Source organism: Barbus barbus, assembly GCF_936440315.1.
Source record: "Barbus barbus genome assembly, chromosome: 37".
In the NCBI taxonomy this organism is placed as follows: Eukaryota; Metazoa; Chordata; class Actinopteri; order Cypriniformes; family Cyprinidae; genus Barbus; species Barbus barbus.
Window position 1 is genome coordinate 4397575 of NC_136715.1, and position 22465 is coordinate 4420039.

The 22465-nt window shown below is 35.2% G+C and overlaps 2 protein-coding genes across 2 annotated transcripts in view; one reads left to right on the plus strand and one right to left on the minus strand.

Annotated features, from left to right (window-relative positions):
- Positions 1-13445, plus strand: prxl2b (peroxiredoxin like 2B). Its single transcript, XM_079395897.1, has 7 exons — positions 1-170; positions 772-976; positions 2473-2524; positions 2634-2697; positions 2907-2982; positions 6476-6594; positions 12700-13445. Exons 1-7 carry the CDS (start codon positions 111-113, stop codon positions 12724-12726), a joined length of 603 nt encoding a protein of 200 aa, XP_079252023.1. The 5' UTR covers positions 1-110; the 3' UTR covers positions 12727-13445.
- The window catches only part of LOC306857149 (membrane metallo-endopeptidase-like 1), a 25609-nt gene continuing 16315 nt past the window's right edge, over positions 13172-22465 (minus strand). Inside the window, exons 18-23 of the mRNA XM_079396887.1 lie at positions 20342-20461; positions 19963-20096; positions 18585-18650; positions 18352-18447; positions 17898-17974; positions 13172-17186 (exon numbers count right to left, since the gene is read on the minus strand). Coding sequence (XP_079253013.1) covers positions 17087-17186; positions 17898-17974; positions 18352-18447; positions 18585-18650; positions 19963-20096; positions 20342-20461 — 593 coding nt within the window. The 3' untranslated portion in view covers positions 13172-17086. The remainder of the gene's footprint in view (positions 17187-17897; positions 17975-18351; positions 18448-18584; positions 18651-19962; positions 20097-20341; positions 20462-22465) is intronic.

Consider the following 22465-nt stretch of genomic DNA (forward strand, 5'->3'; position numbering starts at 1 on the left):
ACACAAGTGGGCGTGTGTATATAACAGCGGCGTGCTTGTGTAAAGTGTAAAAACCTGAAGGAAACAAGGACGAATTTTACACCTGAAAGCAAAAAATAAACACTACGAAAATGTCCGTGAATCTGACCAGCTTAGGAGCCAACCAAGTGAAAAACAGCACGTCTGGAGAGGTAATAATTCACACGCAATGTTTCTGTATGTTATAACGAGCAGACTATTATGTTCATGTGCAAACTATTAATTCCTAAACTTAGCCTAAATACTAAAGCAACCTGGTTCTTGAAAATAACACGTATTACGTTATAGTAAAAACATTTAAATAAGATTTTTTCATGAAAAATTAAACACTTCCTGTTTTAATGACTCATATCACGTCATCACTAACACTTTCATTCATGTGACTCATTTAATTCAGTTTAGTTTAAAGATTTACTGTAAAACAGTTTATTAAAATTAATCATTCTCACTCAGTAATGTCCATGAGCATTCATTTGTTTCAGAATCGTGACTGTTTACTTTTTGTTACATATGAAAATGACAATTATATAGGATCTTAATTATGAGACTACCAGTTATGTTTAAAATGAGTTTTAAATGACCTCTAGCACATCACTCTCATCATCTCAGCATCAATATCAACTACCCAGAAATGCAAATAAAGTTAGTTTCATCCATGAACTGGAAATAATGAAAGAATCATGGAATCCCATTCACTTTGAGTATGTCTTGTCATCCACATTTGTTCTGTTTGTGTCATATCTTCTTCATTAGATGGTGGAGATTGGTTCTCTGTGGCGGGAGCAGACCGCTGTTCTCTTCTTCTTGCGGAGGTTTGGTTGTCAGGTGTGTCGGTGGATGTCAGCGGAGGTTAGTAAACTGGAGAAGGACCTGAAAGCAAATGGTGTCGCTCTGATCGGCATCGGACCCGAAGAGACGGGAGTGAAGGAGTTCAAGGATGGGGGATTCTTCAAGGGCGGTGAGGATTTGTTACATAGCTTGGTGTATATTTTAGTGTTGTTCCTAATTTTTTAGTTTTACACTAATGTTGCTCAAATATACAGGTGCATCTAAAATTTTATTTTATTTTTTTCAAAAAGTTGAACTTTCATATATTTTGGATTCATTGCATGTAAATCCAGTATCTCAAAATAATAGAATATTTGCCTTTGAGTTTCATAAAGCTGCAGTCCATAAGTTTTGCCTTTTTGTCGCCGTCATCATCTTTATGAAGCTCAAAGGCAAATATTCTATTATTTTGAGATACTGGATTTTTGACTTTCATGAGCTGTAAGCTCTAATCATCAAAAAAAAAAAACTTTTGAAATGTTTTACTTCACGTGTAATGAATCTAGAATATATGAAAGTCTCAATTTTTGAAATAAGTAAAAAAAAAAAAACCCAACTTTAATTTTTTTAACCTTCAAAGACAGAGACAGCTGCCCGTGGCTAAAATTTAATATTGTTCTTAAATGTTTAATACGCTTTGAACCACTAATCCATTCAAGTCTCGTAAAAAGGAGATTATCTGCTTTTCGGAGGTATTGCATTTTTCTTATTTGGACATTTAGAGGCACTATAGTGAATGTGGTAATATCATCACATTTTGATCAGCATTAATTTGTCAAAAGAAACCAATGCATTTTGTTCCTCTGAGCCAAACAGGATGCTTAAATGCTTAAAAATGCTCAAAAATTGATGCTAAATACGGTGACAGATCACTATATTGCCTCAGTTCAAGGGGCACATGAACGATCGTCTCTTTCTCTTTACTAGTTATAGCATGAAATAAACATGAATGAATATCAGAAGGTATCTTGTTTCAACCGCAGAAAGATGTCAATAACACGCACCATTTCTCAAGTTCAAGTTCACTGATGTTAATTTACTCTCCTGTCTGATTTGTTTGTTGGACAAAATGTTGGATTCGGGGTTATGATTGGTCAGATCACCTGTCAATCAAACTCCCTGTGAAGGGTCAATTCAGCTAGACTGAAATCTCAAGTTCTCCTGTTTATAATGATGAATAGCTCTTGATACTGACTGCTAGAATAGGTCTGAAAAACAAAGAAAAGTACAGGTGTGTCAGGTGCCACAAAAATGTTCTAGGGTCTTTAAGGGTTAAGAGAGATAAATATTCAAATCTGTAAATAAAATGAAACTCTGAAAATGCACCTGATTTTTTTGAAGCCCAAGATGCATAAATTCTCGAATCACGCTGGATTCAGGTTTTGTTAATGCATCTCCAAAGGTGGAGATACCAGATTAGGAAGTGCAATGCTTTGCATTCCTTCTTGTGAAATAAGTGATAACCTCGGGTTAAGCACATTGTGTGTGTAGTTTTGAATTTACTGGTGATTGTTGAATTCCTGTCTTTTACTGTAATTTTATGACCGGTTACCATGCCTGTGTTTACCTTGGCTATCATTACCATCTTCCTGGTCCTGTGAATCGTTAACTTTGTCTTTGTTTTAGACATCTACGTTGATGAGAAGAAGCAGTGTTACAAAGATTTAGGCTTTAAAAGGTATGAGGGAACTTGCGAGAGATGTTTTCATGAGTAGTTTTTGAATGTTTATGGACTGTTAAACAAGCATGTCAAAATGTTCAAAAATATTTCTGGTTTTCAAACTCAGGTACAATGCCGTGAATGTGATTCCAGCTGCTATGGGAAAGAATGTACGAGAAATTGCCTCAAAGGTATTTATAACACATTACACATTGTGTTTGTAAATTTTAATTCGGGTTTAATGAGACTTATTAGGTGTCTTATTTGTAAACTTTTTTTTCTTAATAATGACCTTATTTTAGGTGTTAAATAATTGCTCATTTCAAGATATGCATTCATTCTTAAACTTTTTAAAGATTTAAACTCTTCTGATTCCGGTTTATCACACTCTTTCTTGTAGGCAAATGCAGAAGGAATTCATGGAAACTTTAGTGGAGATCTTCTGCAGAGTGGAGGCATGCTCATTGTCGCAAAAGGTAAAATTACAATGTTTGTCTCATTTTCATGCATTTTCAAAAGCAATTGTATTGATCCAGTCTTGAAGTTAGATAGACATGTTGTTATAATGATTATCTTTTACTTTCTCTGTGCACTGATAAATGTGTCAATGAGGAGAACTGAGCCTTGTAATCTAAGCAGTTTGTTTTCTTATCACTAGAGGGCAGCATGACTTCACGTTTATCAAATCTAGCATGTGCAAATCTGCTCTATGCTCAACAATGAGAAAAAACATGGAGAAATCTGCCTGTAGCAAAGATTAACAATTTAAAATAATGTCTTCATGTTTAAGGATTTGATGAGTCTCTGCACTGTTTTTCTGTCTTCGTGTAAGCAGCATGGGTGGTTTAAAGCAGGGGTTCTTAACTCTGGCCCTCAAGGTCCACTTTCCTGCAGAGTTTAGCTCCCACCAAGCAATTGCACAAATGATCTGAACAAGCTAATCAAGGTCTTCAGTATTACTAGATAGTTACAGGCAGGTGAATTTGATCAAGGGTGGAGCTAAACTCAGCAGGTAAGTGGACCTTGAGTGCCAGAGATGAGGACCTTTGGTTTAAAGGAACAGTTCATCCAAAAATTTGCTAAAAAGGCCTCAGGGCATCCAAGATGTAGCTGGTAAAAACATCACAATAATTCACAAGTATAATCCACACCACTCCAGTGCATCAATTAAAGCTGTGTGTTTGTAAGAAACAAATCCATCTTTATGCACCATTTGCAAGCAAACATGTCGGTGGATTTGGATGGGAGATGGAGGAAGCGTTATTATGGATTACAGACTCGTGTTGTGGCCCGAAGCAATGGTTTATAAAGTTAAAACACCTTAATGATGGATTTGTTTCTTACAAACACACAGCTTTTCACTTCCTAGACATTAGTTGATGGACTGGAGTGGTGTGGATTACTTGTGGATTATTGTGATGCTTTTATCAGCTGTTTGGACTCTTATCCTGACGGCACCCATTCACTGCAGAGGATCCATTGGTGAGCAACTCATGTAATGTTAAATTTCTCCAAATCTGTTTCCATGACGAAACAAACTCATCTATATCTTCAGTGGCCTCAGAGTGGGAAAATTATCAGCAAGTCTTCATTTTTGGGTGAACTATTCCTTCAAGAGCTCTAATTCAGCAGTCTTAACGAGTACTTCAGCAAAGTGACATGTGGCGGTGACGGTTACCCATACTCGGAATTTGTGCTGTGCATTTAACCAATCCTAAGTGCACACACACACACACACACGGAGCAGTGGGCAGCCATTTATGCTGCGGCGCCCGGGGAGCATTTGGGTGTTCGGTGACTTGCTCAAGGGCACCTCAGTCATGGTATTGAAGGTGGAGAGAGCGCTGTACATTCACTCCCCACCTACAATCCCTGCCGGCCCGAGACTCTCTAACCATTAGGCCACGACTTCCCAAAGAGTTCCATTGCTAAATTGTTATCATTGTTAACTTGTTTTGGATAAAGATAATAAAGCATATTTTAGGATCATTAAGTTATTGTGCAATGTGACATTATTTTCAAGCAAATTAAACATGTTTACCCCCAGTTCTCATCACTTGAATGCAGCTAGATCTTTTTTGTTGTTGTTTGCGAGTCTCATTAATTTCTTGATGATTCTCATTAGATTCTCATTACTGTAACAGAGTAATGAGAATATTTATGTCCAGACACAATTATGTTTTTCTAGTTGAAATCTACTTAAAATTAAATTCCTGATTAAACAGGTGTAGCAGTATGTAAAAATATTTTACTATTCAAATTTATATATGTAAATATATACAGTGCCCTCCATATGTATTGCAACAGTAAAGACAAAATTGCTCTGTTGGCTGTGGAGTCAAGACATTTGCAAATATGATTAAAAGATGAATATGAGACAAAACTACAGAATGTCACATTTTATTATTAGCCGTTTCAATGCATGCATGTTTTACCAAATAAAAAGAACAGCACTTTTAGAGTTCATCCCACTCATTGATGTGAGCATAAGTATTGGGACAGTTGAACATAGGCAGATATAAAAGATTAAAAGCTATTATTTAGTTGCAGATCTCTTGCGCACAATCACAGCAGTGAGTCTGTGACCCATAGACATCACCAGACTCTTGGTCTCATCCTTTGAAATACTTTTCCCAGCCTTTAATGCAGACGATTCCAATTGTTGCTTGTTTTGGGGAGTTTCTGCCTTTACTCTCCTCTCCAGCTGGTGAAATTCATGTTCAATCAGATTTAAATCTGGAGATTGACTTGGGCAATCTAAGACTTTCCATTTCTTTGCTCTTATAAATTCCTTTACTGAACTGGCAGGGTGTTTTGGGTCATTGTCCTGATGCAATATGAAGCACTTCCCAATGAATCTGGTGGCATTTTCTTGAATATTGATAGGCAAGATGGTTTTGTACCCTTCCAAATACATTCTGCTACTGTCATCATACATTAAGTCATCAGTAAAGTTGAGAGGGCCTGTTCCAGAGACAGCTATGCATGCCCATGCCATGACACCACCTCCACCATGCTTTACAGATGAGGCTGTATGCTTGGGATCATTTGCAGTTCCCTTTTTTTCTCCACATTTTTGCTTTCCCATCACTTAGATAAAGGTTCATCTTTGTCTCATCGGTCCATAAACGCAGTTCCAAAACTCTTCTAGCTCACCTTTGTGCTTTTTTGCAAACTCTAATCTTGTCTTTCTATTTTTGGTGCTGGTCAGAGGTTTGCATCTTGCTGTGTAGCATCTGTAATTCTGTGTCAAAGTCTCCTGAGGACAGTAGATTGTCAGAGCATCACCCCAGCTTTCTGGAAGTTGTAGGTGATTTTACAGACACGTCTTTTAGGGTTCATTTTCACAGCTTTTATGATTTTGTCTGTCATCAACTACTGTTGTTTTCTCAGCCGATCAGGTCCTTGTTGGTTGCTGGTGTCGCTGGTGGTTTCCAAACTCTTGATTTCTCCATGCCCTTTGTCTTTGCTAGAGCTCTTATTGACTTCCTCTTTTCTTTTAAAGTAAAGTAAAGTAAGTAAAGTAAAGCATCCAAGTTGCTTGCTTTTCTCTCAAAGTCAGCTCCCTCATCTTCATCCTGGTTTGTGTGTCATCATCGAATGCAAGATTCAGAATACAGAAGTAATGGATATAACTGATAAACACATTCCCTTCTTTTAATATCTGAAGCATTAATGCAACAGGACACAGCTGATCACTTAGAAAGACCTGTGAGGCAACTGCTCCAATACTTATGCTCACATCAGATAGAGGGATGAACTCTAAAAGTGCTGAACTTCTTAGCTGGTAAAACATCTATGTGTTGAATCACCCAATAATAAAATGTGACATTCTGTAGTTTTGTCTCATATTCATCTTTTAATCATAAATTTATATATATGTATATGTTCATATGAAAAATAAAGGGAAAATGGGCTTAATTGCCATGAAAACGATGTCACAATGTAAATATGTGTCACTCTATTCAGGTGGAGAAAAGGTTCTACTGCATTTTGTCCAGAAAACGCCCGCAGACAACGTATCTCTTGAGGACATCACCAAAGCTCTCGGGATCTCGGTGAACGTTCAGGCTGGTGAAAAGCCACAGGTACAACAAGAAGCATTTGTGAGGTCAAACCTCTTTGATACCGGAATATAGTCAGATGTAATATAGTTGTAAATCAGTCAGGATTTCTTCCTCCAAGTTATTTCTGGGTTTGTTTATGGTAACAGGAACAGCATTGCGATATATAATGAGATTTGTTAGGACAGGATAGAAATGCATGAGTACTGATTTTTAGTTTAGTCTGTGTGTTGATATAGATTTAAACTTGCGTGCATATATCAGCTTTTTTACAACAACTTCCAATGCAACTAATGCAGACAGAATTTAAAGCCTGAACTATCCATTTATATTAGTGTTATTGTTTTGCGATTAACTCAGGTTTAACATAATGTGAACCTGTTTTTGCACTGGCTTATTCATTCGATCCATCAAGTCAGAAATAAAATAAATGAGGTGAAGTATCTTTCGTACATAAAGCATTTAATTGACAACTACCACAGGTATTTGATATATAAACAATTTGATAATTGATTTTCTTAGCATTACACAACAGTGTAACTTTTACTCATACTGCCTACCTCTAAAATATATTTTGAGTCGTTCTAAATGGCTCACATTGACATTTTGGATTATAAAATGACTCTTTTGAAGTGTTTCAGTATTGTTCTCATGCTGTTGCTTGATATTATATTACCTAAGGTTAAAAAGCAAGGGGATTTTCTCCAAAACTGTCTACCATTATTGTTTTTACTTTAATTGACTAAAAAAAGTAACCACTTTTGCATGAATGGGTGTTTTGAGGCCAGGATATGTACTTTTATTGTGTATTATGTAGGGATACTTTACAAGGACCATTTCACTGTGTTTTTTTGCAGTAAAGAGTTTATAGAGTGTAAGATTTTTGAGTTGCATTGATCTGTGCAAGCACATGAGAACATATAAAGACATCCATTGTAAAACTGAAACACCAGAGACAACCTTAACTTGTTTTGCTGAATTTCACCGGAATAATATCTTAAGATGAGTATGAAGAAAAGTGCAATTAAACCCTTACAGACCTTCACAAGACATACTAAGGAATCTGTTTTATGCTGCAGCGTGACCTAATTCATGTAAGCGAGCAACTTAACAATTAGCTACTCTGTAAAGTAAAGGCATGAATCTGTCTGATTTTGGAGCACAGATGCTTTGGCTTATGTAATTGGATGTTTGAACAAGTGAAGTGATTGTAGGATAAAACAGAGTATTGTTGTGAGGCTGATCTCCTGGTTTAACATGATCTTAACCGCCTGAGGCACCACGACGCACCTGGGCGTGAGATTACAGAGGGCTCATATAACGACAAAAACCAACAGATGCATTTCCCCAGGTTGCTATTTTTGATGCTGGTTATTACAGGGGGGGGTTACACAGACGTGTGTGTAGCTCTTAACGTCATACGTGGTCTGAGGTGAGGAGCTTTACGGTGGTATCCTGGAGGAAATGACACTTTTGGCCTTTCTCTTCCTTGACAAGCTCAAGATGAGAAGTAGACTAAATTACTGTGTTCAAATGGTGAACGTTGCTTCATGTGTGTCCAATCTAGGAAGCAAAAACGTCCTCTACAGAAAATCTCCAGAGAAACCAAAGAAATATAGAGTAACTGATTGTTAGATTAACGCTGTAAAACCCTGATACTTGAGATACTTCAGACTTTTATATATATTATATAATATATGATATGATGAGAATATGGAGCTCATACTCGAGGAAGAAAACCACAATTTGCCCAATACTGAGCAAAAATATGCGAATTGGTGCATATGCTGATATTTATATGACAAAAAGTAACTAATTCTGATAGCTTGTCATGTAAATCCATAGGAGCTTTATAACAGTAGAACAGTCTACTTAAAATAAATATGAATATTAAGAAATAAACATTCCTCAAAAGCCTGATGGATCATATTTGAACACATTTTAACATGATTTTTCTAAAAAATTATATATTGATAATCAGATAAACCTAAGATGCTTCAGTCCAGCAAGTGTTTATCTTGAAATATTGTTAACAATATAAAATTTATTCTTTCTTTTACTTTATAAAAATCGAAAGATTTCACATCAAAAAGACAAGAACAACGATCTGAAGGGCGACGTTTTTACATTTTTATTGTTTATTGCATGTAAGAAAGAAAGCCATACATGAATAATGACGTTTCGTTGTATTGGTTCTAGAAACAATGTTCCAAATGAGATTTTCATTACCAAGTACAGTCACTCCAAGAAGTATTTTGGACTTTGCATTACATGAGAAATGATGTTTTCCTTTAGTTTTCTGGTTTGCGTGCACAGGGCTCCAATAGTGTGGTTTGTTAATCAACATCTTGCAACAATTCAGAGATTACACCACATTGTTTTTCTTCGGCATGACGGTGGTCTAGAAATAAATGACCAGGATTTGGTTTGATGAGATGTGGTTTAGTAGGGTAAATGTCTTATGAACCACCAAAGACGCATCGAAATGTTCTGAAACATGTTTGTGTTCCTTCAGACAATGCATTGAATGCCGAAATAACTGAAGAATGTGGCATTTTTTCATGGAATGGTTTCTTTTAACTAAGTGGTTCTTATAATTTGTAAAATAAATAAGTCTTATTAAACCATAAAACAAAAGCATAAAAATATACTGTGCTGATTTTATGAATAGTTATAAAGAGTAAATCGCTTGAGATGCCAAACTGCAACCAGAGCAATTTAGGATTATTCATACTGTTGTAGTTCTTATATATGTTTTTTTGTCATTTTAAAATTAAAGCGAAAACTGAAAATATAAGTTTTAGCATTTTTGTTGTTGTTTTCTTTTTAAATGTCTATATAGTATTTATTAATTTTTATTTCATTTAATTTGGTACTTCAAAGAAATTGAAAAATATTGCATTGGAAACTAATTGAAATAATTTGATTTTGTTATATTTTAGTTGTATATTTTATTTCAAGTAACAAAAACAATTTGTTAATCAACAAATGTTAATGACTTTGGTTTTAGTTTTAATTCACAATAAAAAAGACTTGTTTGCAACAGATTTGTAGCTTCTAATTGTTGAAAAATTATATTTAATAAAGTTTATTTTTTGTATTTATTTTTAATTTTTTTGCATACTAGATGATAGTATCAGATCCGTATAACAATTCTGACTGCAAAAGTCACAAAAGAGATTTCTATTCATTTCATCGTTTTCGCACACTTTATTTTTAGCATGCTTTTTTTTTTCTAGTCTATTATTGTGGTCTCATTTGTTTTACTTCAAGCCAAAGTCAAAAGTCTGGTTTTCAGAAGGATCCATTGTGTCACACCACACCCCTAAAACTACCAAAAGACATTTAGTCCATCCAGAGAATAAACATGGTGTCATTCAGCAGCATATCTCAGAGCAGATCAGCCCCAAGGGTCTTCTTGCACCACCTCAGGAAGGAAAGGGCCCAACAGACACATTCAAGAGCCCAAACCCAGTGCCGTCACTGGATGATAAGGGACAGTCTCGAGGGAAACGTGACAGGGGATTGAGTAGACTTCAGACACTCTCAGAACAAAAAGGTACAAAACTCTCACTGGGGCAAATTATTAGACAAATTATAGTCCATTACAAATTGTGACAAATTGTAGTTAGTAACATAATCGGGATTATACACATTAAATAATGTAGTCTGATTATCGTGTACCAAAAAAATAAAAAATATTCAATTCATCAACATCATGAAACGCATTATGCATTACATTACTGCAGGGTTTCACAAATTGTATGCAAGTGGTAGTGGTTCTTTTCGAAAGAAAATTTTAAAAGGCAAAAAATATATAAGAATTGGTATGAATCACTAAATTCTGAATACTTTACAGCCATTATGTGAATATGTAATCTATTTAATAATTGTAATCTGAAAATGAGCATTTTGAAATGCAATGTAATCTAATTACAAGTACTTAATTTTTTTTTATGTGATTAGGCTATATAACCCAGATTATATGTAATCAGTTACTACCCACCACTGCTAATCTGTAGACTTTAGATACTAATATGTACCTTTTAGGGGTAAATAAGATGCAAAGGTGTCACTTTTGGCTTTTGTATCTTGGGCTAGTACCGGTGACAGTTTTGTTCTGAGAGTGTGTGTGTATTCAATAACTGATCCGTCGAAGGTATTCTGGTTTTGAAAGAGCCTTAAACTATTCTTTGAATAGACTAAAGGTCTTTTGGTAGTTTTGGAGCTGTCAGAAATCATTTTTCCATTCCAATGCACTTATTTTCTATTGATTTTCTATGTAAAGACGCACTATACGGACCTGTATAACAGTTGCGCTCACGTCTTGCATCTTGTGCAGCATCTCACACATAAGCGACAAGCCATGCTGCTCTCACACTACAGCATGTTCTCACGCAGAGAAAAATACATCGCGGTGGAAAGAAGGAACTGACAATGCACCAACATGTAAGACAGAGCAGGTTACTTCTGGTACGAAACGAAGTCTTAGCTTTTAGATTTTTTATTTTTTTTCTTAAAGAAACTCAAAAAACAAATACCATTTTGGACCATGTCATGACAGATCGCTGTATTGCCTCAAGCGGCACATGAACCAATTGTCTTTTCATATTTACTTAAAGCACAAAATAAACATGAATGAACATCAGAAGGTAATTTATTTCAACCGGAAAGACGTTAATAAACAATTTTTCAAGTTTAAGCCCACCAAAGTTAATCTTCTCTCCTGACTGATATGTTTGTTGGACAGAATGGTGGATTCAGCGTTATGATTGGTCAGTCAAGCTCATCAATAGCCCCTTTCACACAGTAATATGAGTAAATTGCTGTAAAATTACGAGAACGACTTTACCAGTAAACACAAAAATGCGCCGTTTCAAATTACTGGTAAATTCTGTGACAACATTAACCAGAAATTACCTCTAAATGAATGCGAATGTGTTATGCTTGTAAACATGAAGGGTATACGCAGTCAGTGTTTTTGATGTTTTAATTTTTGTGTCAAACGATCACATTCATTCAATGTTTTTGGCCTAGAGACATCGCATTACACAACTTCAAACCGAACTATATAGTGCGGAGTAAATGCATCATCTGCGTCAGAATGTTATGATTGGCCCAGAGCTGTTGAATTTTGAATTTCAAGGGCTCTTGATTGGCCCAGAGTAGGCGTCTTACATCAGCACATTCTGGACTTGTTCGTGCTCATACTGCTAATTTTCATTTTGCGTTCACACACAGCATCATTCTGGCAATTTACTGGTAATGTTACAACTTCTCATATCGGTAAATTGCTGGAACGAATGATTTTACCAGTACAAGTCTGTATGTGTGAAAGGGACTAATGTCAGTTCCAAAAGAGTGGACCAATCAGAAGACCCCAGAGGCGGGTCAAGCATTGCAAACTTTTGTTTACAGTAGCAAATTGGTGGAGAAGGCTTTCTACCCTGTGCTTAAAAAAAAAAAAAAAATAGCATGCATTCGCTGCATTTCACATTTTTAGACGCAAATACACGTTCTGTGTGAACGACCTCTTAGGGGTGTGGAACGACTCAATAGATCATTCTGAAAATTGTCTCGTGTTTTGTCCTTTTTTTTTTTATTCTGACATTAGATGATGCCCAGAATTAAATGTTATTGATTTGTCAGAAATGCATAAGCTCGATCTGGTGACTGTGAAATCTTAATATAACTAAGAAAAAAACACGACAGCTGCTCTTTTAGGATATATATATATGTTGCTTTGAAGTTCAATAACAGGACATGTCGCAGGTCTGGTTTACCCATAAAAGACCACCGGCATCATCTTTGAGCCACCGATGCCGTTTCCTCTGGAGTGTGGGATGTGGTAGTTACTTTCACACTGCCTTAAATTTATTGACAGACTACTTTGATTTTAGCTTGAAAGACTGACTTTCCTTAATAAAAGGGAAAGTTCAGCCAATGCAATGTAGATTCTCCCGTAATTCCAAACCTGTATGAATTTTTGTGTGGCGACCAAAGATATTTGGAAAAATGTGTCAGTGTTGTTTTCTTTTGTCTGTACAATAAAGTCAGTGAGATACAGTATTATATAATACTTAAGTTTTCACACCAACCAATTTAATATGATTTTTGTGTCATTTACAGTGTAATGAAGATGTTTGCACAAGATAGTGGATCCAAGGATTCAAAGTTCTTCAGGGATGAATGGACTGATTTCTGGTTATCCAGTGTTGTATTCCCACTAATCTGACTCAAATCATCTTTGCGTTTATATGATGCTTTTGGTTTACATTCTAAACTATAATGCACTGATCATACAACTAGGAAATAAGAACATTGTTGATCAGTTTTGATTCAGTTTTTTTAGCCAAATGCATTTAAATTAGTTGATCAACCAAGTTTGTATTTTAAGCTTCGCACTAGAGCTAAAAGATCCTGCTTTAATGAGATTATTTTATAAACTTCCAAACATGTCTGACCAAATGTGATTTGTTAATTGAAGAATGTGAATGACATTGTATATATTAAATCTCTTACCAAAGTTTTTGTGTTTTTTTTTTAAATGTATGAATGAGGGGAAAAAAAAGAACAAAACAGATGCAGAATATATTTGTTGCTTTATATAAGTTTATTTTTGAAGCTTACATAGTTTCTCTTATATAATATAACAATATTTCAATGTTTAAGGTAGCTAAATAACATTTTAAGCCATATATTTTTGCTTGAACAATCAGTATTGGCAGAACGATAGAATTACAAAGCATTCATTAAAACATATATGGTCTCAACCAAACATGGACCTTATATAATATCAAGAGCATTTCTGTCAGTAAATATTAACCTTTCAACATTCAATGGGTTTATGTACAGAATACATATTGGCATAGCAGCATCTGTGGTCATGTTTCATTTCATAACATAAAGGACAATCTCATGAATCCTGCAACAATATCCAGGTATATAATTACATATACATAATTATGTTTATTTATTTATTTGAAAGTCATGCTTTAAGAAAGTCATGTCATAATTCAAATAAACCTTAATGGTTCTAAAACAGGCTTTATTTTGAACATAAAAGTTTATATCAAGTTTATGGACACATGCCAACTACCCATATTTTTTCCTTTTGATTGTACGAAATGTAACCTGGGCGTGTTTTCAAGTCCTTGACCCAAAACATAAAATGTAAAAAGTAACAAAATCTGTAAAACTGAATTCTTGTGTCTGACAAGTTCTTGGCACTGAAGAAAGTAAAGATTCCTGACTTCATAATTACTCTTTAAATAGAAGCAAGCTTATTAATCACCTTCAAAACCACACAATGAAGATGCTAAAAATGTACACAAATGCTATTTTATAATACATACTTGGCAAGGTATTTTATAGATATTATGTACTTGTTTTTTCTTCAGCTCAAATTTCTTCAAGGCAGTTCTAAAAACAATCACAGAGGGTGATTTTATATTGTAATTTCACCGGATACAAAATGGCTATTTTAAAATGAGATTGGCACATCAGCAATCCTTGGCACGGATATGTTGCGGTATAAAGAACAGGTAGTTCACATCACACCTCATTTTATTGGTTCTCAATATAATAAAAGCCTCAAGGCCAGATAAAAATGATGTATGCGTGCTGCTATAGAATTGATGGTGTTGCATGTGCATATATTTTGAAGATATTTTGCCATAATGCACCTTGATAGCATTGACATCACTGACAAGTAAATCAACCCAAACATTGTTGAATACTGTACATAAATTAAACACACTGCACATTTATCTGTGTTCTTTATATACTGTAGCTATAAAGCATTACATATGTGCATTATTGGCTCTAGTATTGTTTCTAATCACACCAGATTTACTCCAGTGTCTGCCCGTATAAAAGCTCAAGTCCTTCCAATTTCGATTGAGGCAGAGCTGCATTTCTTGTCTGGCAGGTTGCATTGGAAAATGCATGCACTAATTATTCAGGGATTATGTTTTATTTGGCATTTCATCACTATAAAACCCTTTCCGCCGCCAGGGTTCTAATGTTTAATTTGTTCCAAAGTTGCTTGCATTCAATATATCGCATGTCTGCCGTGCATCAAACAGTAGATGCCATTACAGTGGTGTCGAGGTTTAGATTGGCTTGCAATGAAGCTTCAAAGGCAGATATGAACATTCAAATGATCAAAGTCTCTGTCGTGAGAGATAACAGTCATAATCAATAACCCAAAGCAAGCCAATATTGACTCTGCTAAGCTTTCTGAGAACTCGACAATCTATTTCTTCTCCTACAGCAGCCGCCTGACGTCCGTTTGATCTTTTCTGTCATCTCCTTCTATCACTTTTCTTCCGTCTTGTTCGGCTCTTTAGTTCTGCTGTCATTACTGCTTAATCAAGATGGAACATAACAGTCACCGGCCTTGACTGGATCTCTAATGAGAGGGCCGCCTCACCTAAAGTGTCCATTTGAGAGACAAATGCTGGCTGTCGCTTCATCTGCTACGCTCCAACTCACACATGAACCCCTGCCGCCCCATTAGCCCACATCTAAGACCAATTTATGAAATCACGAGATATGATGCTAGCTAACTGAACTTTGAGTGAGACCTTTGCCTAAAGAATCCTATTGGTGTTTGGTGTTTTATGGCACCACTATGTACAAAATCACATATTCTCTGATGGAAAATCATGGTTTATGTGAGTTTAGAGTTGGTTCAAGCTAGTCTAGGTGGTTCATCAGCTGAACTTTGACCTGGTAGACCATCTTGGGCAAGCTATTTTGAGTCAGTATACCAGTAACAAACCATGACCACCTACCATGTTCAAAAATGCAACTTGACCACTTCAACTTGGTATAACCTGGGGTTCTTGTTTCTCTTTTCCTTTTTCAGCATGTAATGTGAATTCCCCCCAATATAAGCAAAAAAAAAAAATGGTTCAAGCTACACTAGATGGTTTATCTATGGACTTTCCAAGCTGGTTAGAGTTGGTAGACCAATAACAAACCATGTTCTAAAAATGTAACCGTACTTTTTGGTGTTGCATGCCACATTTATAAACAAAATTACACATTCTCTCTGCTGAAATATGATTCAGTTGGTGGTTTTTATAGAGGGTTTAAGCTAATCTAGATGATTCATCAACTGGGCTTTGACCTGGTAGACTATCTTGGCCAAGCTGGTTAGAGTCAGTAGACCAGTAACAAACCAGCTACCAAAATCTTCAAAAAACCAACTTAATCAATTTAACTTGGTTTTTTTTCCAGCAGAGTTGTCACATATATTTATTATGCCACTATTGACCTTAAGCAAACAAAACGGTTGTAGAGTATTAAAACTAAACTAATTTATGAACAAATATTTGTTACAAAATCTGCTGCTGCAGAAAATGGTTTTTTTTTACTGTTTCTCTTAATGCTGCCATGATGCTTTTAAGAATCCCAAATAAAAACCAAACTGAACAGGAGGACTGAACAGATGAAGACCCTTCGGTTTTACTACAGTACATCTCTCGGAATCTGATTCTTGCCCCTAAACATGCTAAAACATGGTCTTAACAATAGCAATGTACTGTACAGAAATGTTCCCTGGCTTGTATGAAACAAACAAACAGTCTGAGTGACCCGTTGTACATTTTTCATTCCCGTATTGCAGCGGCTTCCTGCCATTATCTGCTGGCTTTAACAGAAGTCTGTAGCGTAATTGCAAGGCAGCAATGAATCGGAGCTATTTATGGACAAAAACACACAAAGCTTGAAGCGATATGGTTTTAACAGTCTTAAGGTTGTCAGGTAATTGTCAACACGGGCCTGTTTACGTAACGCTAAGCCCTCGCTTTTAACAATTCTTCAGTCAAACGTAGCGTAGAGAGCACATATATTAGGATTTTTTTGTGAAAACTGTGCTCAATAGGACTCCAGCTTTTGCCTCTCTCCGCTGCATGCTTTATAAAAGAAAAAATGATTTCCTATACCATTTTCAAAATATTTCAAGGCTGCTTATTATGAAATGAAACGTTATGCCTTGACTGGTTTCTATTCAAGCCTCAGTCTCTATCGGCTTAATAGACTAATTTTGGGATCGCTCAAGCGCAACGGATTTCTTCTTGGAGAGCCGACAGAATCAAAAGCCAACCGAGGGATTTATCCGTTTACGTAATCTGGAAAAATAATCTGATGTCAATAAGCACTGTCGTGTTTTCCGATGCCAAAATTCACGAGAAACCTGTAAACAGGACAAAATCTTGCTTAAAAATCTCTTAAACACAATGAAAAAGCATGCCTCTTTTTCAGGAAAACAACACCCTCACTGTGCACGTTCACGACGCCTGAACTCGTTGGTTATATGTGCGCATTTGAAAGTTCACAGTAGACATCTATGCAGTCATACATGTAGGTGTCACACACCTTGATCGCGTCTGTCACAACAGACTAACAGCCAGGCAGCCGCCACAGAACAACATAATATGATCCAAGCTCTCCTAACAGTTGCCTAGCTTGTAAAATATACACAGACTCCCTTATCTCCGGCGGCAGGTTACCACACTCGACATTTCTCTTCGGGGTTCATAGGAGCTCCTCGTGCGCAATTAAATGCTTCAGAAAACGCCTCAAAGTTCTGGAGGGACCCCAAAACCCTGTTCAAAACAAACAAACATGACTATTCATTTCTAAAACATCTACAGATGTCCTAAAAAAATATTTGGACACTTAAGTCACACTTAAAAATGTCTGAATGTCTTTGCATTAAAGAAAAAGTTATTTTCACTTTTCTTTATCATTTTTGCTCAGTGTCTTTCAATCAGCTGGTATTTTGGTGAGTTTGAGTGGATGTGTGAAGTCAGTTCACCTGAAACACTTTCGAAGTGGCTTTTTTAAAATGCTTTGCTTGAAATGTTTTAAATTCAGAAATGAAACAAGAAACCTGAAGTATATAAAATATATGAAAAATACAGCAAAATGTATTCAGTTGCTTCCTATGTATGAGATACATTTGTATAATTGTTTTTTTTTTAAGAAATTAATACTTTTATTCAGCAAGGATGCATTGAACTCATCAAAAAAATCAGCTTTGCAGCATTTTAAAATGTTTTTTTTTTTTTTTTTTTTTTTACAATATTGCTGTTTTTACTGAATGCATAAAATCGTTTTAAAAATCTTATAGACACCAAACTTTTAAACAGTAGTTTAAATTATATACATTTTGAGTTTTAAAATTTGTAAGTTTCAAGAATTCATTTTTGCTTATCCTACTTGTGTTGTGCTGCCAACTATATGTTATCTACTGCACTGACATTTTTAAGTGTGACTTCAATGCTTTTCTCACAAATCTTCCAGAAAGGTCTTGCCTGTATTCCAGAGGGCTGTGTGGGTCTGTTTTGATGGACTGGATGGCGTACTCTGGGCGACAGGCACCACACCAGACCTACAGAAAGCATGAGACATTTTATATTCAGTAAAAATAACACAATCATATCATACCAGCTGAGCACATCATGGATTATTTCTGACCTAACGCTCATTTTATGCTTGAATGGCATGTGCAGAACAAATAATGACATTTCAAATCCAAGTCCTTTAAAGCAGCACTCATCCCATTGGTTGCCATTATTCAATCACTGATTTCATGCCTTAAGCACATATTAGAGAGCCTAATGTATTTTCCAGAGGTTAAGCGGCACCTGTATCTTTTTAAGCAGTGTCAGTTTAATTTGATTCGCTCGTTGCGAGACTGACGTTGCATGGGCATCAAGGTGACCACATGCAGGCGTCCTAAAGTGCATGTCATTCATGGTCACATACCTGGGCAAAGTTTAGAAAGAAGAGCTGTTTGTGATCCATATCCAGTCCAGGAAGACGGGGCTCCTCGCCTTCCCTCTCCACCCACTTCATATACGCCTAATATCACACACATCAACACATTTTTACCAGTTCTGATGAAAATGTGAGTTGTTGTCTATGTGGTTTTTAAGATGTTGTGAGCAGTTTTCACTGGGTTACTATGTAGTTGTTTAAAGGGAATTAATGTTACATACCTTATATGCTTGACGGACTCCACCGTTGTCAGCAATATTTTCTCCTAATGTTGTGATGCCACTGATCTGCAACAACATCAGTGTAACAATGTTCAGTGTTATTTATATAATACAGTTTTTAATCAATATTTTAGGTCAGCGTTTAATGTTATATGTTCAGTGTTCATTTAGTTTAATTCTAATTTCAGTTTATTTTTTAGTAATTTTGTTATTGTACTTTATTTGTATCCGTTTTTTATATTTACTTTTAGGTTTTTGCTTTTTATTTTGTTGTAGTTTTTAGCAATTTTAGTACAACTTAAAAAGATTAGAAATGATTTTCTTTTATTTCAGCTTTATTTTGATATGAAGGAGGAATGAAAAAAGATTTGTTTACAGACTAAGCTATAAAATGTAAAAACAACTGTAAAAAAACATTTGATTTTTCTTTTAAGTATAAATACCAAAACATTCTTGAATCAAGATATATTTCATCAAGAAGCAACTTAAGAAATTTTGTCAATTTTTGCTTAAAACAAGAAAAAATATCTTGTTTTCCCTTTGAAATAAGATTATTTTTCTTACCCCATTAGCAGATATTTTGATACAAAATTGATACATTTTTTTAAAAAAAACAAGATTTAATATCTTAAGTCATTTTGCTTTTGAAGTAAAGTAGCTTAATTCTTGGTAAAAAAAATAAAAAATAATAATAAAAAAAATAATAATTACAAAAAAAATTTATTTTATATATAACAAGTATATATACCAAGTAAGAAAAATGTTTTTTTGTTTTTTACAGTGAATGCATATATTATTTTGGAAGAAATGACAGACTTTGATGTTGTTTGAGACATTGCTGGCATGTCTTATAAAAGTCAGTAAAAATATTTAAATATCCTTAAAAGAAGCAGATCATACTTGTTTTCAGGGAATGCGGTGAATACATTACCTTATTTACACAAAAATCAATAAACTTAGCAAAAAATGCCAGAGTAAGCGAAAATGACTTTACCAAATAACTGGATTAATTTTCAATATTTGTAAAAAGTTAAACCTCTTAATGTAAATGTAAACATTTCTGTCTCATTTTAAAACCCACTCATTTTTGTGGTGAGAAATTTGCATTAAATTCACTTTTTACTTTTAATGTTTGTTTCTATATTGAATTCTGTTTACAATTTTTTTTTTATCTGCAAAAGTGTCCATTTACTTTTGCCATGAAGAACCAACTGAGATCTAATTTAAGTTTGTTGTTTTGGCAGTGGATATGCTTAGATCTGGACCCAAAGCATGCACATACTACAAGTACTGTAAGTATAAACCATGTATGTGTTATTTGCTCATTAAAAGTTCATATACAGATTCTTTCCATCCTTCTAAGTGAAGTTCAACTTACATTTTGGCTTCCGGCGAGTTTCCAGCTAAATTTGCCGTACTGTTCCACCATGCATTTAGATTGATCCTCAAAGCGCTCGGCAGAGTAGTTGCTCCACCAGTTGTACATGTTCCCATCCTTGTCAAAATTACGACCTGTGAAAATAAATATTGCATTTTTTGGAACACGGTCATATTTTAAACAGACAAGCGTTGTGGTTGCTCTTTCGCGTGGTGGTTTGGTCCAATGGAGAACAATTTATCTGTGATATTTAAAACCCCTTCTTTAGCATGGAGTTTAATACATCACACATAAACAGGATCATCAACAAATCCACATTGTTTATTCATCCACAGCTAACTGATAATTGGTACAATACATCAGATAAAATGCATATTACCATGATCATCAAATCCATGAGTGATTTCATGTCCTATAACCATGCCAATTCCACCAAAGTTTAGAGCTTGCAGCTGTTTTTCACTGAAGAACGGAGGCTGGAGGATGCCAGCAGGAAACACTAAAAGAAAGATGGATGCATAGAAAGAGATGAAATTCAGCATAATGCCTGGGTAATTGACCAGGAAATGCATTTTCGAGATACTAAACGAGTCACAAGAGAAGGCAACTCATTTTAATAGGAACAGAGTGTTAACTTTAGACACTTTTATGTCAGAGTTTTCATAAAAATTAACAGATTTCAGCTTTTTCTTGGAACGTTTATGAAGGTCACGTTAAAACTGCTGGAAACTTTTTTATCAAGACTATATTTACCCTTGTCAGTCTTTCAAAATATATATGATTTTAAAAAGTATGACAGTTTATATATGCATGTATATATATATATATATATATATATATATATATACACACAGTGTCCTCCATATGTATTGCAACAGTAAAGACAAAATTGCTCTGTTGGCTGTGGAGTCAAGACATTTACAAATATGATTAAAAGATGAATATGAGACAAAACTACAGAATGTCACATTTTATTATTAGCCGTTTCAACAAATATATGTTTTACCAAATAAAAAGAACAGCACTTTTAGAGTTCATCCCACTCATTGATGTGAGCATAAGTATTGGGACAGTTGAACATAGGCAGATATAAAAGATTAAAAGCTATTATTTAGTTGCAGATCCCTTGAGCACAATCACAGCAGTGAGTCTGTGACCCATAGACACCACCAGACTCTTGGTCTCATCCTTTGAAATACTTTTCCCAGCCTTTAATGAAGCCAATTCTTAAAGCCTGCTAAATTGGAAACTAATTTTATAATTAAAGCATTTTAATAATGTGGAAGTAGTGCTGAAGTCCAGCTAAAGATATACTGAAGTATATTTGATTGTGCTAAAGTAAACTAAATTTGCAAGTATACCTCAGGTACACTTTAAATATCTTGCATTTAAATACTGATATTATTCAGAGATCATACAATCCTTATCAACATAGACTTTAAAACACATTTTAGGCTTAATATTAAGAAATGTGCATTGTGCACAAGTATACTCCAAATAAATCTTGAGCGAAATATCAGATTTGAACTATACTTAGTATGAAATGTATTTTAAATATATTACTTTTTACTAGATACTAAAAACAGTGTGAAAGGGACTTTTTAAAGAGTCTCCACAAGACCCAAAGCACCCATACTTGAAGAAACGCTCAGTAATGTGAATGTAATGGTGTATACTAGATAGCAGAAGCTGTATTAGAAGAACAGAAACATCTCTGCTGTGTTGCTTCCTCCAGCTATAGCAGTTACAGCTGCCGCTCTTGTCTCTCAAATGGCAATTCAGCTTGAAGTGTTTCCCAGATTGTCCAGGAACATTGAAATGTGCAATCTAAGAGTAATTATGTGGAAATTTCTCCCGCTGAAAATCTGCATAATCACTTGGCTTTTGTAATCTCTGTATTAACGCAGTCTGAATAGCGTGTGTTCAGCGTCCACAGCCCATCTCTGGAAGCACAAGCTTGTGGGCAGTGGAGCCTGAAACTAGCTTTGTTTAATCTACAAGAGAAAAGCACTACAGGCATTAGAGCCATTATGACAATGGGCTGAGAAAGCATTTATACTGAGAGCCCTCAACAGCTTAGGAGAAATCTGACCAGAGCAAATACTTCACAGAAGACCCACATTTGGACAACGCTGCTTATTTTAGTGTGCGGTTGTGGCCTGCTCTGCTGGAAATATCTGTTTACTCAACCGTAAATCTCAGTGCTGGACTAGACCGCTCTGTGTTGGTCTCGCTGCTGGACCTGTAGATTGACTGGATTTCTCATGTGGAGCTGTAATGGTGTGTGTTTAGGCATTTTGTTGTTTTTTTATGATAAATTAAGTCTTAATTATCAAGTAAATGTGCAATGTTTTTTTGTTTTTTTTTGACTACATTGTGGTAAATCGATTAAAGAAAATTATTTATATTATAGAATATAGAATAGAATATTATTTCTGACTATATGGCCGTGAACTTACCTGGTTTCTGTTGTGCAAGTACAATGCATTTGTATTTTTTAATT